Below are 19,634 nucleotides of genomic sequence, written 5' to 3'. Positions count from 1 at the left end.
AGGCCACTCAGTGACTCCTCCCTCTTCTCTCTTCCCTTCCAGGGGAGCTGTGAGTCTGAGGCCACGGACACACTGAGGCAGAAACACACACAGGCATAAACACACAAGCAAATACAAACACAGATTCAGCACATGTACACAGGCACTGCACTCCCAGAGAAAAATGGAGACCTTATCTTGGAAAAGTAACATAATTGCGAGCTCAGGTGTTAAACCTTAGGCCTATCCTGTGACCTACATACAGTAGGAATTTCAGCTCTGTTGCCACTGCACATTTTTATCATACTAAATGCCTGTTACAGCAGATTTCTGGGTAAAATCATTATCTCTATCTCTATCTGGTTCTAAGAGATAAATGGTTGGTGGAGCTACTTTTCTAGATGGGTGATAAAAAAAAAGCTCCACTCAAAGCTCAAATGATGCAGAACGTGATGAGGTTCCAGTCTCCTCATCTACTGAGAAACATAACTTGTTGTTTTTTTTTCTGGTGAAGACGATGTGCTAACATACAGCACACACACAGGAAACCCACTTACAGTGCATGGGAAGCTAACAGCAGCTGAAAAATTTACTGAACACTTTCACATTTGTTTTCATTTCAATCATTTTCCCTCCTCATTTCATTGAAGGATTTTTTTTACTTAAACCATTTCTTATCTTAAAGATATTATTAAACATAGCTAGAAACAGCAAATATCAGGATAAATCTATTTTACATTCGAGTATTGATGATTTTTATGCGTTGCATTTATATTTCCCGACTCCTCTGCAGCTGTTACTGGATCTGATTAAGAGAGGGAACATTTGAAGGATCTGCTCCGTGACTTTATTACAGTCTTTAGTTGCATCTTTGAATCCTAAACATCATCTCAGCTCACTGTTGACATTTTGAGTTTGACATATTTCATATTTGGGTCTCAAACAATCAGCAATGACCTGCGAGAAAACAAAATCATCAAGAAATACAACATTTCCCATGTATGAAGAAGTGACGTTACGTCTTGGTTTTTGATCTTACGGCATTCACAGGACATTTTAGACGTCTTTAAATCTTCCACCAGTTAAATGTTCTGCCCTTAGAAAAGGCCACTAACTATACTTTCAATCACTTTTTATCGGCTTGGCACAAGATCTTGTTTTCTGCAATGAAGCAGCAAAGAGAAACGGTCAATAAAAAGTGATGAAGCTTGGTTTATAGGCTGATTCATCTGTTAGCTTTTAGTTCCTAAAAGCAGATTTATCTTGTGTGTTTTTATGTCCAATAAAGTGGTCAGTGAACTGTGTTAAAGCTCAAGTGGTTAAGTTTGTCAAACTCAGAAGCTATTAGTGGGAGACGACATTTTAATTAAGTGGGATTAATAAAACGGCCTGTCTAACCTTCATGTTGCCATCTTTTAAAACGTGCCATAATTTGTTCTGATGATGAGGAAAAACTTTCGTTGTTTTCTCTGTGTAAAATAACAGGCTGTGACGTAGCAGGTCATTTATTTCAATTTGAACATCCTTTTTTATTTCAGTTTGTTTTGGATGATGTATGTGTTGAAGCGACAATGCTGAGGCAACACAGAAAGCAACATTTTACTTTTTTTTAATATGAAGATGAACTGAAGTTGATTTGTAGTCTCTTTTATATTTATATATATATATATATATATATATATATATATATGAATAATTGTTATTTGACTGTTAATTTATAAATCATGTTATTTAACCAATCATTTCATTGATCTCTTCATTTCATTTTATGTTTATCAAAGTACTTGATCAATAGAACAAAATGTTTTGTAGCACCTGATTGTTGATGAGAATAAATTTATCATAAAATGATCTGAATTCATGTGCTGTTTTTTAAGCCTCACATTGTCCATTTATTCCTTTCTTCATTCATTGGTTCATTCATTCATCCTTTCATTCATCTTTCACTCACCTTACACAGACGATCTGCTGATCATCATCTAAAGGAAAACCTGTCTGCACCTGCATCAAATCTGAAAAAGAAGAAGATTTCTCTTCTGGCTGTGTGTTCTGTCAGCGTGATTCGCTCAGGATAGACCTGAGAACAAAAATAATCGGTCACAGAACCACACAGCCAGCGTTCAAGAAAAACACACTGCATGGAAAGAAAACCAACCGTCCGTGTTGAGGGAATGTTATTTAATGTCAACACATTGTACTCTTTTTTTATCCACAATCAAAGATGCACTTTGCTGTTCCTAAAAACACATTTTCATCTGTCTTTGTTGCACTACACCTCCTTTGGTCTGATACAACATTTTTTCCAGTTCGTATCTAAGCTTTGCCCAGCGACCGGTCTAATATCACACAGGGGTCAAGCGAATTCTGCAACTAAGCAACTCTCACCGTCCAACCTGTTTGTGCGTCTCAGCATCTTGTGTTGTGCAGAGTCAGGACTTATTGTAAAACTGATGGATCAAACAATATTTCAGATGCACAGTCCTTCAGTGTTAGAAAATGTCTCTGCAGAATTGTCAGTCCACTTGTTTTGAAGTGTTTGATGTGAAAGTTGTCTGGACTCACCCTGTCGTCGTCTCTGTGCAGCGGGAACTGTTCGACATGGAGCCATGGGAGAGACCCCGAGAGGAGTTCAAACTCCACAAGAAACTGGGAGAGGGACACTTTGGAGAGGTGTGGGAGGCTCTGTGGACCACAGAGAACAAGAAGGTGGCCATAAAGATGCTGAAACAAGGTACGACTGCAGAGAGAAACTGTGAAGTGAGTAAATCATGTGACTGAAGATGGTGTTTGAAATACTGTTTATCTGGAGATTAAAAGGTTCCCTGGGGAATTTCCCTGTCAAAAAAAATTCAGCCTGGTTTCAGATTACTCTGTAAGGCTGTGTGCAGAATGACAATAGCAGTCCCAACAAAAACGTCAATGGGCTGTGCAGGCATGGGTGTGTTCCTACAGGTGCTGCTGAGAAGGTAAAATACGAACCAGGAAGTCCAGTTAACTGTTTATCAGATTCTGACACACTCAATAGCCGTTTATATTTCCCTGAGTCAGGACTTTACAGCTTAGTAAAGTTGTAATTTTCCATTTGTTTTCCCGTCCCGACACATGAAGGGTAAACAGAGGAATTATCCCAGTTCAACACAGGACATGATATAAAGTGGCCTGGAATGTGGCCTTGCAGGTTTGTGATATCAAGAACCGGAGTACAGCAACAGCAATGACTCTGAGGTATTTCAGTATCAAATGGAGGGAGAAATTTCATTTAACAGGTTACTTTGAAAAAAAAACAAAAAAAAACTTAAAGAATTGAGAAATGAATGAGAGTGAACTCACTGAGCTTTCTGTTTCTCCTCCTCCAGAGGACACAAAGCAGGACGAGTTTGTGAAGGAGGTTCAGGCGCTGAAGAGCCTCCATCACCCGAAGCTGATCCAGCTGTTGGCCATGTGCTCCAGAGGAGAGCCGGTTTACATCGTCACAGAACTCATGAGCAAAGGAAGCCTCAAGTCGTACCTCGCCTGTGAGTGTTCAAACACAACGTAACGAGCTTGGGGTGCACACATATCTGAGCCAGCACCACAAGACTTACAATACTTCTGATATTTACATTTAACTTTCAACTCCTTATCAAGTCAAGTCAAGTCAATTTTTATTTATATAGCGCCAATTCACAACAGAAGTTATCTTGAGGCACTCCTTATCAACAACAAGTGCTCTGTAGTGATTTATTTCCTGTTTGGAAACTTCACACAGACGCTCTCTGAAAGAGCAGACTCCACTGTCGCTTTAATATGCAGAGAGATTTAGAACAGAAAGTCAATTTTGCTTCTCTTGGGTTTGAGAATTTCAGTCCTTACCTCAGACATTTTTTGGAGAGCCCTCTGAAACAGTATTTAGGCCAAGTGACGTTAAATCTCTTCCCCTTAAATCCAAAGCAAATGGAATTATAATCTGTGTTCTGGCAGAGAAATATTGTTCTGACGTTTTACAAAAGGCTTTAATCACAGGGAGTCTTAGCGAGCGAGTGTGAGGGCTTTGACTCAGATGTTTCTCACACCAGTAGATGCTGTGTGTGTCTGCATGTCATTACTGTACTTATCTGCCCTCTGCACACTGTTAGCTCCCACTCTACTTCACACATACAAAGAAAGAGAAATGTTTACATTTGCCAGTAATCATATTTCCTCCTTACCATGGTGAAAAAAGGATCTGCCATCATTATCAGCCTCCCGTGTCACAGTAACAATAAAAATAGCAGAACCATTTCTACTGTTGTTACATGCTTTCTCGTGCAAATTGTATCCTCAGCAACCAGTTTAGTTCTACAGCTGCTTATTGCCAATAGGAGGAGAACAATGCGATGTGATTCCTCCAATGATGTGGCATCCATTTGCTTCTCTGCACAGCAATACACATTTAGGTCTATGAGAGTCAGTCACTACTCGCAACACGTTAGAACGAGAGGAATAAAATATGACATCCGTTCATGGCCCAGTTTCTGGGAATGAGTGAGTGAGCTCTGAATGTGCCTTGAGTTGTTTAAGAGAAATGCACTTCCAGTGTTTGATGACATTTAACTCTTGAACAGTGTAAAGGTGCTTTAAAGTCACACTCAGATTGTTGTTATGAATGAATAAGGATAACACAATCACACAACTAATGGCTGTTTTTATCAGTGGAGTCTGGTAGTGATGTATAGTGATGTTTCTGATTAAACTAAATCTCTGTAAGAATCCTCTCCATAATGTAGTCAGACACTGAGCGTGTTAGTGGCAGAAACAAGCACTTTGGTGGACGTACTTTGACATAGACAATTGCACCGTTTGTTTGTATTTCAGCAGTTGATCGTAATGTCTGGGTATACTGTTCTTCCCAAAGATTTTTGTCCCTATCAATCATTTACACCCAAAAACATGGGAAAGTAAAGCCCAGGTTAAAACATACCACAGATACCCTTCTAAAAAAGGTTTGTTCAAAAGTATTGTTTTGTTATCTGTGCATCAGGACTCAGGCATCATGTGGGTTATTGAAAACCTGCTCAGTCATAGAACACCTGACCTGCCTGACAAATCCCTGCTGTTCTTTCTTGTTTGTCTGAATGTGTGTGTGTGTGTGTGTGTGTGTGTGTGTGTGTTCTCAGCGGCTGAAGGCCAGGTGCTGACTTCAGCTCATCTGATCTACATGGGCAGTCAGATTGCAGAGGGCATGGCCTACCTGGAGGACAGAAACATCGTCCACAGAGACCTGGCTGCCAGGAACATCCTGGTGGGAGACGATCTGGTCTGCAAGGTGGCCGACTTCGGACTGGCTCGGATTATTAAGGTAAGGTGGCAGGGAGTGTGTGTGTGTGTGTGTGTGTGTGTTTGTGTGAGAGAGAGGAAGAGAGGGAGAGGGGGGTTAAATTTGTTGTCTCATCTGTGTTGAACCATTTTCTTATTTTAGAATAACACCAGTTATTTATCTGTTTTCTTTTTAAATATGTATATAGTGTGCTTTGTTGTTCCTGTGTAAACTCATGAATACTTAATATGACTCCTCCCTCCTTCTGTCTGCTCAGTGTACAGTTAAAAATGACAGCTGCAGCTCTCATATAGTTTGTGTAATAAATATTTTACTCTTGCAGAGCCTGTAATACTTTATATTAGTAAAGACAGAGACAGTTTAATGTTCTGTGTATCATTCAAACATGAGGACATCATTACCTCAATACTCACAGACAATAATATTTACTGTAAATAAATTAGACACTCCATTAAGACTGTCTCTACTTGTAAAGGCAGTTTTTATTTTGCAAGAAACTCACTGATTTATCTTGTTTTCATCTACTAATTCTTCTATTGAAAGTTAACTTGTATGGATACACACTGGCTGTTTCTAAGAGACATGAACAGTTTTTTTTCCATCATGTTAGTGTCGGGCTGATAGAGTCAGTTAAATCTGTTCAGACTAGAGCTGTTGCACACATTAAAGTTTCTGCTTTTCCGAGTGATCAGAAAAAAATTATGCCATGCATTTTAGCAAATGAGCCAAAGACATTTTCTTTCAGCTGGATTGTTATTTACACAAAACAGTGATGAGAAACAGCATCATAAGGGTAACTACATCAAGTGGGGGTTGATGGGAAATGTAGTCTTCAATTTGAGAAACACAAAAGGCTAAAAAGTGCACCATTAAAGTTAAAGTGTGCATATACATCTAGTTAACCCTTTATGTTCTCCCTCACCAGGACAGTGTTTATACAGCCAGTCGAAGCACAAAGATCCCCGTGCGGTGGACGGCTCCTGAGGCGGCCATTTACCAGAAGTTCTCTGTAAAGTCGGATGTTTGGTCGTTTGGCGTGCTGCTGTATGAGATGATGTCACGTGGCAAAATGCCTTATGAAGGTATACTGTTAACTATTTTGTACTTTTAAAAAGAGAATATACAGGAGATATGTTGCCTTTTGTTGCAAATTGATTCCAGTGTGTTAACCTGTTTATTGACCAACTCTCACAGCTACATAATGGACCATCAATACAATGACTCTTCCAACAAGTACTGTGTGTTTATCCAAAGCCTGAAATACCATCCTGCTGCCAGAAATACTAGAGCATCAAACCATCTCTGAAAAAAGTCTCTTTCTTCCTGCTGGAAAGTGTTTGCTAAAAAAATTCAGACCAAGAGATTTTGGTTTTCGTTTTGGTCTTTTCAGGGGATTTGTTGACATAATGAAAAATTTAAGGTTGCATCAGCTTCATAGTTTAAGCACTTTTTAAACTCATGATTAATCATATCATGATCTTTCAAGATAACTGAATATCCAGACTCAATATGTTGCAGGAATGATGTTGACTTTTGCAGCAATTCTTGACATTATAATTGTTGTGGATGCTATCTATCCGCACACTGCAGTCCTCTGAACACTGTAAAAGAAAAAGGTAAAAAAGACAGCAAACTTCTTTAATGCTCATGCTTTTTTAATTTACTTTAGGAAAAAGCAACAAGGAGGTGTTGGATCTGCTGTCGTCTGGGTTTCGGCTGCCCTGTCCGACCCGCTGTCCTCAGAACATTTACCGCATCATGATGGACTGCTGGGCCGCTGAGCCGTCCAAGAGACCCTCCTTCCACGCCCTGCACAGCCAACTGGATTCAATCTATGCCAGGATATATTTCAAGACCATAGAGGTTTAGAAAGATGGAGACCTGGGCAGAGAAAAGGGCAGTTATAGGGTATAAATGGTGTAAGAGAAGATCCTCTGCAACTGGACTTTGGCAGAAGGATGGACTACAGAAATGAAGGAATAAGGAATGGGGGATGAGAAATGGCAAGGAATATTCTCCTCCCCCACGCAATACACTTCCACAACAGGGTATATGTACTTTAAAAACACTAAGGTGTGATAGGACAGAGGGAGGAAGAGCACAAGAAACTGGAGAGGCGATGGAGAAGATGCTCGCCAAATCAAACAAATCAGAGGGGAAACTGAGAAGGAAAATGGCTGAAAGACAGGACAGCAGTTAAATGAATGACTGAAAATAGCCTGAGAAAGGTGTGTAAATACACTCCTAAAAGAAACTTAACACTAAACCCCTCGGCACATTCACAGCACCAACTGTTTTTAATTTTATACCCTTCTGTGTTTTATAAATAATATTTTATTACTTCTGTACGTGCCATGTCTGTGTATGCACACTTTGAAATGTTATGAAATCACAGGTCTTTGACTGCAAAGCCAGTGCTAAATTTGAGGTTATGTGCAATAATTAAATGCTTGCTGGGTTTTTAGCCATGCTAGGGGCCTGGTGCTATAGGGATGCTAGTGCCAGTTGGTCTGTTGGTCCAACACTTTGGTCTCGATCTTGACACAGATTGCGTCAGTCTTCTGGCCCAGCACTTCAGTTTTTGAGGTGCATTATCTAATTATGACAACCAGCTGTACTGTACTTTCAGAGTAAAGGATAGGTCAAAGGTACACGTTTGAAAATAATAGAGAAAACAGAGAAAAATCACATCAGCTCCAGATGAAGAGGGAGCTCAGTGGTCGCCATTTTGACAGTGATGATGACATCATTGCTGTTGTGGACCATTTTCTCAGATGGTATTGACATGTGATTTAAACATTTTTGAAACAGAAATACCACAAAAATTATTAACATGTAAGCAGAGCTGTAAGTCATCTCCCTCTAGTGTAAGCCACAGTGTTATCAGTTAAGGAATGACTACAGCAGCCAATGACTCTGTTACTTCTCATATGGCATGCAAGTATTGTTTTAAGGTAGACGTGAAAAAAATCCTAGTTTATTCTTTAAAATAATAGTGCAGCCTTTTTGGATATATGCTTTTTCGTGTTCTTGCTAAGAGTTAGATGAGAACCTTGATGGCACTCTCATGTCTCTACATTAACCAGGGAGCCAAAGCCAAGATCCTATTAGCCTCGCCAGGGGGAAAGAGCTATCCTGGCTCTGTCTTAAGTTAAAAAGATACACCCACCAACACCAGTAAAACTCACCAGCTAACTGTTATATCTAGTTTGCTTAAGCCATACTCAGATAGAAATGAGAATACAACAATTTTACAGTGTATCAGTCAAGACTCCCAGTCAATGACCTGAAGGCAACTGAACTGAGGCTTTTTGATGAAACGTCGACAAGAACTGCCGTCATATAGCACTTTGTAACAGTTTTGCAGGTAGATTAATTAAGTACTTTAACTATGTCTCAGTGACCAGCAGCTGTGTGTTAATGACTGCAGTCTTCACCAGCTGTCTGGAAAACTATTTTTGCATAGAGACATGAGAGCAGTATCAATTTTCTCATGCTTTTAATGCTAACAAGAATGCACAAGTTAGCATGCTAGCTAGAATACATACTAATGCTTAGCAGTGTAGCAATGTACTACACTGCACAAGCATTACACAGCACATCTAGCATGTCAGCACTGATCCAGTACAGCTTAGACTGAGAGAGGTTGAGCCTGAGAAGCCCTGAAATACCCACTGTGCTAGAGTTTTATCTCTATTTCTCATCCATCCACCAGTTTTGTCCTCTGGACTCACGGGCCCCTAGCATCGCTGCACACTGTTAGTCTTGATATTAACCACAAGCATAAAGTATTTTGTTCAGCCCACCTTCTGTTACAGGGATTTGAGAAGGTTTTGGCAACATGTTGCATATCTAATACATCTGGATACCAGTTTCTTTAGAGTAGTATGGCAATTGTTTTTATCCTCCTGTGATACATTTAATAGTGGCTGAGCCAGTGCTTGAAAAGCCAGTGGGCCATAGTGCCATGTGTACAGGCCTTAAGTTATTAAAACTCTTCTACAGGCCCAATGTAATGGCCAGGAACACCTTGAGTGCTTATGTTTACATAACAGAGTAAAAACTACAAAAATGAACACTAAGGCTAAAAGTCCTGCACAGTGAATCAGCCATATCCAGAAGACACTTTGTGAGGGGCGGGGAGTGGGATTTCTACACCACAAAATTGTACAACAATGTTGCAATGCAATGCAATTTGAGAACAATGCAACTTTGGTCTTTTATGCATGACATTTACAGAAGACAAAGCCAAGTTCAGGAAACTTGAGCCATAATCACAAGATTGAGTTTTGTGTTTTAGGCTGTGTGCCATCAGGTACCAAACACCAGTAGTGCAAAGAATAAAATATTTTAAGTATTGTTTTGACATGTGTCTATATCTACTGTCTTTGTCATATGTTTACAAAGCACTTCACTTAATAGGAAGGCAAAGAACACAAAGAAGCTTGACCTTGATGCATGTAATGGTAAGTGGATTTATCGAATTCCTCACAGTACCAAATCTTCAAAATATGTAGGTGGCTATTGTCAATTCACTGTATGACAAAGAATATTTTTCAAGTGCACTTTTAAGGGAAAGTTTTAATTCTCCATTTACATGGATTCAATGTATTGAGGCTGTTATTTTTCTCATCTTGATAATCTAACCTGTATCAACACAGGTTAACTAAGATTGTTAGGATGATGATAGTCAGTAGTAGTTGATGATTTTACTGTGATTTTTATATGATAATATGATTGTTCCTTTATATATTGGACCTTGTTCTAAGGCAGATGAGTTGGCAGTTAGCCCAACACCTAATATTTATTCAGATTTTATCCAGGTTCCCGCCTTGAGCTGGATTCGAACCAGGCTGTGCACACCTACCGCTACTTTATAGGCACGAACCGGACCCCCAGATCCCTCAACAGTAAGAGCTTCTCTGTGAACCGCGAGTGTATTATTCGATCACGCTTTTCAGTCTGCACTTTGAGTGAGTAACTTCCGCTGATTCGACCAATCAGAAGCTAAATGGGCGGAGCAGAATACGCTGACCAATCGGGGTTTGGTCTACCGACGTTGGCCGGCGTGTGACGTCATTGGCTATGGCCGACTGCAGGGAGAGCACAGCGGCTAACAAACAAACTGAGGAGAAGTCGTGAAAATATGGAGTAAAACTAACGCTTCAGTCGTCGCTTCGATCTGCTGGCACCGTGAGAAACTTGCTGGATGTTAGAACAAGCGCTTGAGCTGTTTTTTATCGAACACGAGTGAGGCTGGACGCTGAAGACACATGCGGCGAGAAGGTAAGGCTAACTAGTTAGCATTAGCATTCTCCTTTGTTGTTATCTTTTGGCTTTATATTCATTTCCAGTGTTTTTATTGCGTGGTGAGGCTCTGTTTGTGTTTCTGTGACTAAAGCCCCGCTCACATGGGTTCTGGCCCACCAACATAGACGGATGAAAACTCAGTGAGTGTCTCTCGGTCTGTTTACCTCTCTCTGAGGTCACTTTGCAAACGTTTTGAGTCTTCCCCCAATTTTGTGCTTTATCCTGAGGCCTGTACTACGAAGCAAGTTCAACATACCCAGGATATCTTATCTTTATCAGGCTTCACTAAACCTAACAACCACAGTCAATCCAGAATTTCCCGGGCGCGTTCATGTGAAAGAGGCAGAGTTGTTCGTTAAAAGCAGCGTTGTCAGAATCATGGGTAAGCTACCTAATATTATGTGATAGTTAACACTGATGGTTGCCTGTCGTTTCGGTTATATCCACGTCCAAATATGGCATTTAACAAGGTGAAATGAACAATACGATCACATGACTGCAATAGAAACGCTAGAAATAATTTCCAGTTATCAAAATCAAGCTGAGGATTTATTGTAAATAAATGATTGTTTCTCACAGAGTGCGCGTTTTTGCTCTTTAGTCTGATGGTGATTTATTCTGAGTTATTGTGATGCAGATAAAAAAAGAGTGTTTCTGCTGCTGAAGCAGAGAGGAGAGAGTTAATGTCTGCGGTCGATCTGACTGAAATGTTCATTTATTATCGCGGGAAATATTCAACAGATATAACAAATATTCAACGATTATACAGAGTTCTAAAAATATCTATTGATCTTTATCATTTGTCACTTTATTGTAAACTCTGTCCCTGTTGGGATCCTGCAGAAATGACGACTCTAGTTTTCCAGTGATGTGATTGGTCAGTAGTTGGGCTGGTTAGTTAATCTGCTCCGGAGCAGGTTAGCTGTTCAGCATCGGTTACCGTAGTGATTTACCCTGAGAAGAAGTGAACCACCGTAAGACTGAAAACCCAGAGTTAAACCTGAAGTTCAAAATTCAAATCCTGCTCCGTGGTACAGGCCTCTGGTCATTTAAAGTCTGTCTGTGTGGGTTAAGCATCTTATTGAGATTGTTTTTGCGTCGATTTACGCCTTAAGTTTTTTTCCTCGTGGCAGTGTTGCTCTCTGGTCGCTTTGCGTTTCTGCTTGGCTGTTTCATATCTTCTTGTGGTCAGCTTTTGTGTCGTTCTTGGTCATTTCACGTTTCACTGTCAGCTTAGTATCTGGTTGTGATTGTTTTGCGCTTCCTTTGGCTTTTCTGTGTCTTCTAGTCGTTATGCGCCGCCTCCTGTCAGTTTTTTTTTTGTGAATTTGTTTGTGGTGGCTTCATACTTGGTTGGGCACAGTTCTGTGTTAAATGCAGGCTTGAAAACTCTGTGCTCCACGATGTATGAGGTGAGATAGCTTGTAGAAGTCATTGTATTGAAACTAAAATTTGAACGTCTGAGTTCAGGCTTTGAAAGTGAAAGTTATGGTTTCAAAATTTGAATGTTATTTAGTAACCGCTTTTCTCTCAGGGGTTATTAATGGCTTATTTAAATAACATGATTGTGATCGTTAGGGATTTAGCGTTAGTTTTCAGTATCGTGTTCTTCTAGACTGTACCGACAAAGGAAGCTATTCTTACACCTTGTAGCAGGCATCTTGTATGTAAACTAGATTTTACCTCATGTTTGCTTACACTGTTTTAAGTTTTTGGAAGTTTTGGTTATTGGCTATTAGTTTATTAGTTTTTCAAGTGTCGCTCTTGTGTTTTGCAGGTCTGCATGTTCAGCTGCTGCAGCCTGCAGGGAAACACCAGCTGTCACCTCGCAGACCAAACAGGTATGTGTCCTAAACATTTTGCTTTCAGTTTTGGCCAAGCCAATTTAAGTAGATTAGTTGTGATGTCATCGTTAACACGTGCCCTTCACCCAAACAATATGTCATCATGTCGAGTCATGTTTTTTGCAGTGTAGTGTACAAATTAACTAAATCGAAGATCAACAAAAGAGGAGTTAGTCACAATAATCTAATAAAAATCAGCACATCCACCTCAAATGTACAGCAAAATAAAATAATTAAATGCGGATTACTCAATATCAGATCTCTCTCATCCAAAGCTGTACTAGTAAATGATTTGATATCAGATCACCATCTTGATCTATTCTGTCTGACTGAAACCTGGCTGTGTCAGGATGAGTATGTTAGCCTGAATGAATCAAGCCCCCCCAGTCATATTAATACTCACATTCCCAGAGACACTGGCCGTGGAGGTGGAGTCGCAGCCATTTTCAACTCCACTTTATTAATTAACCCTAAACCTAAACTCAGTTATAATTCATTTGAAAGTCTTGTTCTTAGTCTGTCCCACCCAAGGTGGAAAACATTAAAGCCAATTCTATTTGTTGTAGTGTACCGTCCTCCTGGTCCATACTCTGATTTCTTATCTGAATTTTCAGAGTTCCTGTCGAGTTTGGTTCTTAAAACAGATAAAGTTATTATTGTAGGCGACTTCAATATTCATGTTGATGTCAACAATGACAGCCTTAGCTCTGCTTTTTCCTCTTTACTAGACTGTATTGGCTTCTCTCAGTGTGTAAATAAACCCACTCACTGTTTCAGTCACACTCTCGACCTTGTTTTAGCTTATGGTATTGACATTGAACATGTAACAGTCTTCCCACAGAATCCCATTCTATCAGACCACTTCTTAATCACTTTCGACTTCATATTGCTGGATTATGTATTATCAGCAAAAAACATCCTGACTAGAAATATTTCTGATAATGCAGTAGTTAAATTCAAGGAAATGATTCCCACTAACTTAGGTCCAGTGCCTCATCTTAATTTTCCAGAAGCTACTCCCTCCCAGCTTGATCATCTTGTAGACAGTGTTGCAGACTCATTACGTACCACTTTAGATTCCATCGTCCCCCTAAAAATGAAAACAATAAAGAGAAAGAGGCAAGCTCCATGGTTCAACTCCCAAACCCGTACACTGAAACAAACAGCACGTAGGCTTGAAAGAGTGTGGCGTTCCACCAAACTGGAAGAATCCCACTTAGCTTGGCAGGATAGTGTCAAAAGATATAAAAAGGCCCTCTGTAATGCAAGAAGTGCCTATTACTCATCATTAATAGAGGATAATAAGAACAACCCCAGGTTTCTCTTCAGCACTGTAGCCAGGCTGACAGAGAGTCACAGCTCTATAGATCCACGCATCCCTATAACCCTCAGTAGCAATGATTTTATGAACTTTTTTAATGATAAAATCTCTACCATTAGAGGTAAAATTAATCACATCCTGCCTTCAATCAGTACAGATTTATGCCATAACACAGGATCCATAGAGTCAGCTGCAAAACCTAACCTTGACTCCTTTTCTACCATCGACTTAGCCCAGCTCACATCAATTATCTCAGCATCTAAACCTTCAACCTGTCTCTTAGACCCCATCCCAACTAGGCTGCTTAAGGAAGCTCTGCCCTTAATTTGCAGTCCTGTATTAGATATGTTAAATCTGTCCTTGTTAACAGGTTATGTTCCGCAGTCGTATAAAACAGCTGTAATCAAACCTCTTCTAAAAAAGCCCACTCTAGATCCAGATGTATTAACCAACTACAGACCTATATCTAACCTCCCCTTTCTTTCTAAGATCCTGGAGAAAGCAGTTGCAAAACAGTTGTGCGACTTTCTACAGGACAATAGTTTATTTGAGGTTTTTCAGTCAGGATTTAGGTTGTATCACAGCACAGAGACGGCACTTGTAAAAGTTACGAACGACCTTCTGATAGCATCAGACAACGGACTTGTTTCTGTACTTGTCTTGTTAGATCTCAGTGCTGCTTTTGATACAATTGACCATCACATCCTTTTACAGAGACTGGAGCACTTTATTGGCATTAAAGGAACGGCACTAAACTGGTTTAAGTCCTATCTATCTGATAGGCTTCAGTTTGTACATGTTAACAACTACTCCTCCATGTACACAAAAGTTAGACTTGGAGTTCCACAAGGGTCAGTGCTTGGACCAATCCTCTTCACTCTGTATATGCTTCCCTTGGGCAACATTATCAGGAAACACTCCATAAATTTCCATTGTTATGCAGATGATACACAGCTTTATCTGTCAATGGAACCTAATGAAACCAATCATCTAGCCAAACTCCAAGCTTGTCTTAGGGACATTAAAATCTGGATGACAAGCAACTTCTTACTACTAAACTCAGATAAAACTGAAATCATTATAATTGGTCCTGAACACATCAGAAACAAACTTTCTAATGATGTAGCTCCACTAGACGGCATTGCCCTGGCTCCCAGCTCCACTGTAAAGAATCTGGGAGTCACCTTTGATCAGGATTTGTCCTTTAACTCACACATAAAACAAACTTCTAGGACTGCCTTTTTTCATCTGCGTAATATCACCAAAATTAGACATTTTCTGTCCCAAAAAGATGCAGAAAAACTAGTCCATGCATTTGTTACTTCTAGGCTGGACTACTGTAATTCATTATTATCAGGCTGCCCCAACAAGTCTCTAAAGACTCTGCAGCTGATTCAAAATGCTGCAGCACGACTACTGACAGGAACTAGGAAAAGAGATCACATTTCTCCTGTGTTAGCCTCTCTACATTGGCTCCCAGTCAAATCTAGAGTAGAATTCAAAATCCTCCTCCTCACATACAAAGCCCTTAATGGTCAGGCTCCATCTTACCTTAAAGATCTCATAGTCCCCTACAATCCCACCAGGACTCTGCGCTCCCAAAATGCTGGTTTACTGGTGGTTCCCAGAGTTTCCAAGAGTAGAATGGGAGGCAGAGCCTTCAGTTATCAGGCTCCTCTACTGTGGAACCTTCTCCCAGTTTCGGTCCGGGAGGCAGACACCCTCTGTACCTTTAAGAGTAGGCTTAAAACTTTCCTCTTTGATAAAGCTTATAGTTAGGGTTGGCTCAGGCTTGAACCATCCCTTAGTTATGCTGCTATAGGCCTAGACTGCCGGGAGATCTCCCATGATGCACTGAGCTCCTCTCTCTCTCTCTCTCTCTCTCTCTCTCTCTCTCTCTCTCCACCTCTCTCCACTCAATATGGATTCATATCCCATGTTACATGTTACTAACTCAGTATCTCCCCTTTCCTGTAGTATTGTGCTCTTCCGTCTCTCTCTCCTCTTCTGTCTCTTTCTGCAGGTATTTCTTCCTCTGGAGCTGTAGAGTCTGATCTGTGATGACAAGTCCCCTGCTGCTCCTACAACTCCACTCAACACCTGCTGCTAGAATTAGAAATTACTTATACTGCTATTAGTTGTATTGCTGTGTTAGCAGTTAATACTTTAATTATCACTACTATCACTACTACTGTTGTATTACTGGCCTCATCTTACATCTGATATGGAACCTGTGTTATGCTATGTTCTTCTTTCGCTATTCCCTACCCCCTCTCCCTCCTCTCCCCCTCTCTCTCCTTCTTAACCCAACCGGTCGAGGCAGATGGCCGCCCACCCTGAGTCCGGTTCTGCTCGAGGTTTCTGCCTCTTAAAAGGAAGTTTTTCCTTGCCACTGTCGCCTAGTGCTGCTCATGGTGGGATTTGTTGGGTCTCTCTCTGTAAATACCTATTTTAAAGAGTATGGTCTAGACCTGCTCTATATGAAAAGTGCCTTGAGATGACTGTTGTTGTGATATGGCGCTATATAAATAAAATTGAAAAAAAAATACAGATGCACCAACTTTACCTCCCTTTTTAGAGCTGTAGCTGCCTCATTGTACTTTTTCTCAATCTGGCTAGTGATGGTCTTCTGTGAAGGCACAGTGTGTTCAGGTTCCACAAACTCCATGAGCCTTTGAAAGCCTACTCATTCAAGCCACTACTGCTACTTGTTATTTGTTCCTGTCATTTGCTGTCACATGTGTTTTGGTACAAAAAATCCAGTGTTTTCCATAAGCACAGGCTGTTGGCTGGATATTAAAACATTTTCAGCAAACTACTTAAATGTTTCAAGTCAAGTCACCATCACTTTATATAACATTACAACTATAATCTTAAACCAGATTAAGGATTTTTGTCATCAGACAACTGGATCTGGAACTGGAGCGAACAGCCGCTCTCAACGTCCTGTGGCCACATGGCAGAGAAACATTGATGTATATATATATATATATTTTATTGAGATAGAGAAATATCTTTATTTAGTTTGACAGTACATTACAAACAAGTTTTTACTGATGTGCATTTACTAGACTACACTGTACAAATCAGTATCACTTATACAAATAAAATGTTTTTTAAGATATCAGTTGGTGTAGTAATTTTAACTATATCAATTTACATTCCTTTCCATATCTCTCTCTCTCATTTCTTCCAGGTGTTACCACTTCGTCCATGATTGCAGAATCCTCACACAACAAAGTAGTTCTTTGAGCTTGTGAAAAAGAGACAGACTCAAGGTCAGTGTCAGTTTATTCTTTTCAGTCCATCTATCATGTCATGTTTCTGCAGTGTAGCTGAAAAAAATATAAAACCTTTTAAATCTGGCTTTACTCTTCTTTTTATATAATGTAGATTATCATACAGAATCTGAGTGTAAGATACAATTTGAAGACCCAATCTACATTTGCCATATTGTTCATGTCAAGTTAATATAAAGTCTCAAATGTTGGATTACTGGATCAAAAAAGTAATATAGAAAAACAGTAAAATTTCTCCATGATGCGTACAAATTTAGTGGAGAATATTTGACATTTTGCTTAATAAAATGATCTGTAAAACGCTTTGAAAATAGAGAAACTTAAGACAAGTGACAAACCACAGCAAAGATCATGACAGATGTTTGACCAATAGGAGGCGCTTTGTTTTATTCTCTCACCATTTAGCCTTTACAATGTATGTGTAGTGTGTTGTAGTTTTCCTCACAGGACCACACCTAGTTACATCAGCTTAGCCTGTTTAAATATGAAAAACTGTGGCTCTTGTTGGTGACTGAAGATGTAAATCTTTTACATTTTTAAACAGTCATGATTTTCCCCTCAAAGACAGAAGAGCACAACTTTTACCTCAACATAGAATTCTTCAGGTTTTCTTAGTGTCTTTTACTTCTCTATTTTTTGAGAGTTTGAACTTCATTACCCAGAAACCCTCTGTGCTTTTATTTTAATGGTTCAAAAGTTGCTGATGTTTGTTGTTTCTGATTTTTCATCACAGGACTCAACCAGAATTTCAACCAGCAAATCACAGAGAGAAGACACAGACAAGAAGATTGACAGAAGGTCAGTGTGAGTTTATTCTTCTCAGTTTGACTCTTTAAAACCTGTTTGTCTGGAACAAACATCACTAAGCTAAAGCTGCAATATTCATTTTAATTACTATTAATTAGTATTTCTCCACAATGTAGCTGCAGATAGTAAAAAAGACTGAGTAAAATATTTAAATATCTGTAAAGAATGTAATTGCAATAAAACCTTTAATTATCTGTAAATCATAATTTTAAACCTCTATTAAGAATAAAACGCTTAAATGTTTATAGCTGCACACAGTAAAAATTAAAACCTTTACATGTCTGTAACCATAAAAAAATCTGTTAAAATACCTGTAACTAACTGTAAAGCAAAACACCTTTAAATGCATGAATCAATAGTTAAATCCCTTAATTGCTGCATATCCACTTTAGCAGCAGAAGTAGAGAATGTTTGCCTAATAAAATTATTTGTAAAAGATAGGCATGAAATTTAATTAAATCTTTTAATGATTTTGTTCCAACATTAACAAACCACAGCAAAGATAATGGCAAGTGTTTGACCACTAGAAGGCGCTTTTTTAAATTCTCCCACCAAACACATAATGTGGTTATGAGCAAAAAGCATGTCTGTCATTAAGCTTAAGGACAGACATGGTAGGAGGGTGTGGAGCTTTAACACAGCCCTCCACTTGGAGGTCCTCTAGCAGTCTGGCTCAATATGAAGTGCAGCTGTTTCATGAACAGCTTTTTAACTCTTCTTTTCTTCTGTCCTCTCCAGGTCCAGAACTTCAGCTGCTGACATGTCCCCCTCCTCCTGCAGAGACACAACAATGTGTTAGTTATTATTGTACTACTACTAAATGACTATGTCTCGGTAGGTTCTCAGTCATCCAGCTCATGGCACTCTTAAGTGCCAGCTTTAAAGGGAACTGGATTTCTTTTAGGTTTCTTGAAGATGTTTCACCTTGTCCAAAAGCCCTCTTCAACTGAAGAGGTTGTTTACCTAAGACGCAAAACATCTTCAAGGATCCCAAAAGAGGTCCAGTTGCATTTGACTGAAGCACCTGGGTGACTGAGAACATTCACAGATGTACTAAGTTATTAGTATTAATTTCAAATCAACTACTGACTACAACTAATTGCTACTGCCATTCACTTGTTAAAACAAAAATCAATTTTCCTATCTTTAGTGGATCTTGTGAAATATAAACAACAATCTGCATGTTTGCTACGTGAACTTTCTAAATAAAATTAAATGATGAGTTTCTATTCAGGCTAATGACTGATTATTTAACTGATACATAATTTAATTTTTATGTGCTAATGTCAGTAATATCTTTGAAATACCTGGATTTTTTCATGTTTTTTGACGCCATACTATACTATGACATTTTTTGACCGTTTTTCACGCCATACTATACTATGACATTTTTTCATGTTTTTTGACGCCATACTATACTATGACATTTTTTGACCATTTTTCACGCCATACTATACTATGACATTTTTTGACCGTTTTTGACGCCATACTATACTATGACATTTTTTGACCGTTTTTGACGCCATACTATACTATGACATTTTTTCATGTTTTTTGACGCCATACTATACTATGACATTTTTTCATGTTTTTTGACGCCATACTATACTATGACATTTTTTCATGTTTTTTGACGCCATACTATACTATGACATTTTTTGACCATTTTTCACGCCATACTATACTATGACATTTTTTGACCGTTTTTGACGCCATACTATACTATGACATTTTTTGACCGTTTTTGACGCCATACTATACTATGACATTTTTTGACG

The 19,634-nt window shown here is 39.2% G+C and overlaps 1 protein-coding gene and 1 long non-coding RNA gene across 3 annotated transcripts; both read left to right on the top strand.

The window, feature by feature from the left end:
- Positions 1 to 2,475: 2,475 nt before the first annotated feature.
- Positions 2,476 to 9,009, top strand: LOC108888742 (tyrosine-protein kinase Srms). Its single transcript, XM_018684861.2, has 5 exons — positions 2,476 to 2,710; positions 3,336 to 3,494; positions 5,115 to 5,296; positions 6,201 to 6,357; positions 6,945 to 9,009. Exons 1-5 carry the CDS (start codon positions 2,476 to 2,478, stop codon positions 7,142 to 7,144), a joined length of 933 nt encoding a protein of 310 aa, XP_018540377.2. The 3' UTR covers positions 7,145 to 9,009.
- A 6-nt stretch (positions 9,010 to 9,015) lies between these two features.
- On the top strand, positions 9,016 to 19,121 carry LOC108888743 (uncharacterized). 2 transcript variants are annotated; one of them, XR_001961880.2, is made up of 6 exons: positions 9,016 to 9,741; positions 10,088 to 10,561; positions 12,363 to 12,426; positions 16,947 to 17,028; positions 17,783 to 17,847; positions 18,595 to 19,121. It is a non-coding gene; the product is annotated as an uncharacterized LOC108888743 (long non-coding RNA). The 2 variants fall into 2 exon arrangements; XR_001961881.2 differs by lacking the exons at positions 9,016 to 9,741; positions 10,088 to 10,561 and adding an exon at positions 11,496 to 11,559.
- The last annotated feature ends 513 nt before the right edge of the window (positions 19,122 to 19,634 follow it).

The sequence above is a fragment of the Lates calcarifer genome, unplaced genomic scaffold (genome assembly GCF_001640805.2).
Source record: "Lates calcarifer isolate ASB-BC8 unplaced genomic scaffold, TLL_Latcal_v3 _unitig_1409_quiver_2267, whole genome shotgun sequence".
In the NCBI taxonomy this organism is placed as follows: Eukaryota; Metazoa; Chordata; class Actinopteri; family Centropomidae; genus Lates; species Lates calcarifer.
Note: the sequence above shows the minus strand (reverse complement) of the source record. Positions and strands in the feature narration are given on the sequence as shown.

What these genes read in the sequence shown, in the direction of transcription:
- LOC108888742 (XM_018684861.2), top strand. Translation starts at nt 2,476, where the DNA reads ATGTCTCTGCAGAATTGTCAGTCCACTTGTTTTGAAGTGTTTGATGTG. An exon ending in GACTGGCTCGGATTATTAAG is followed by an intron (nt 5,297 to 6,200) that starts GTAAGGTGGCAG and finishes CTCCCTCACCAG; the next exon opens with GACAGTGTTTATACAGCCAG. An exon ending in TGGCAAAATGCCTTATGAAG is followed by an intron (nt 6,358 to 6,944) that starts GTATACTGTTAA and finishes AATTTACTTTAG; the next exon opens with GAAAAAGCAACAAGGAGGTG.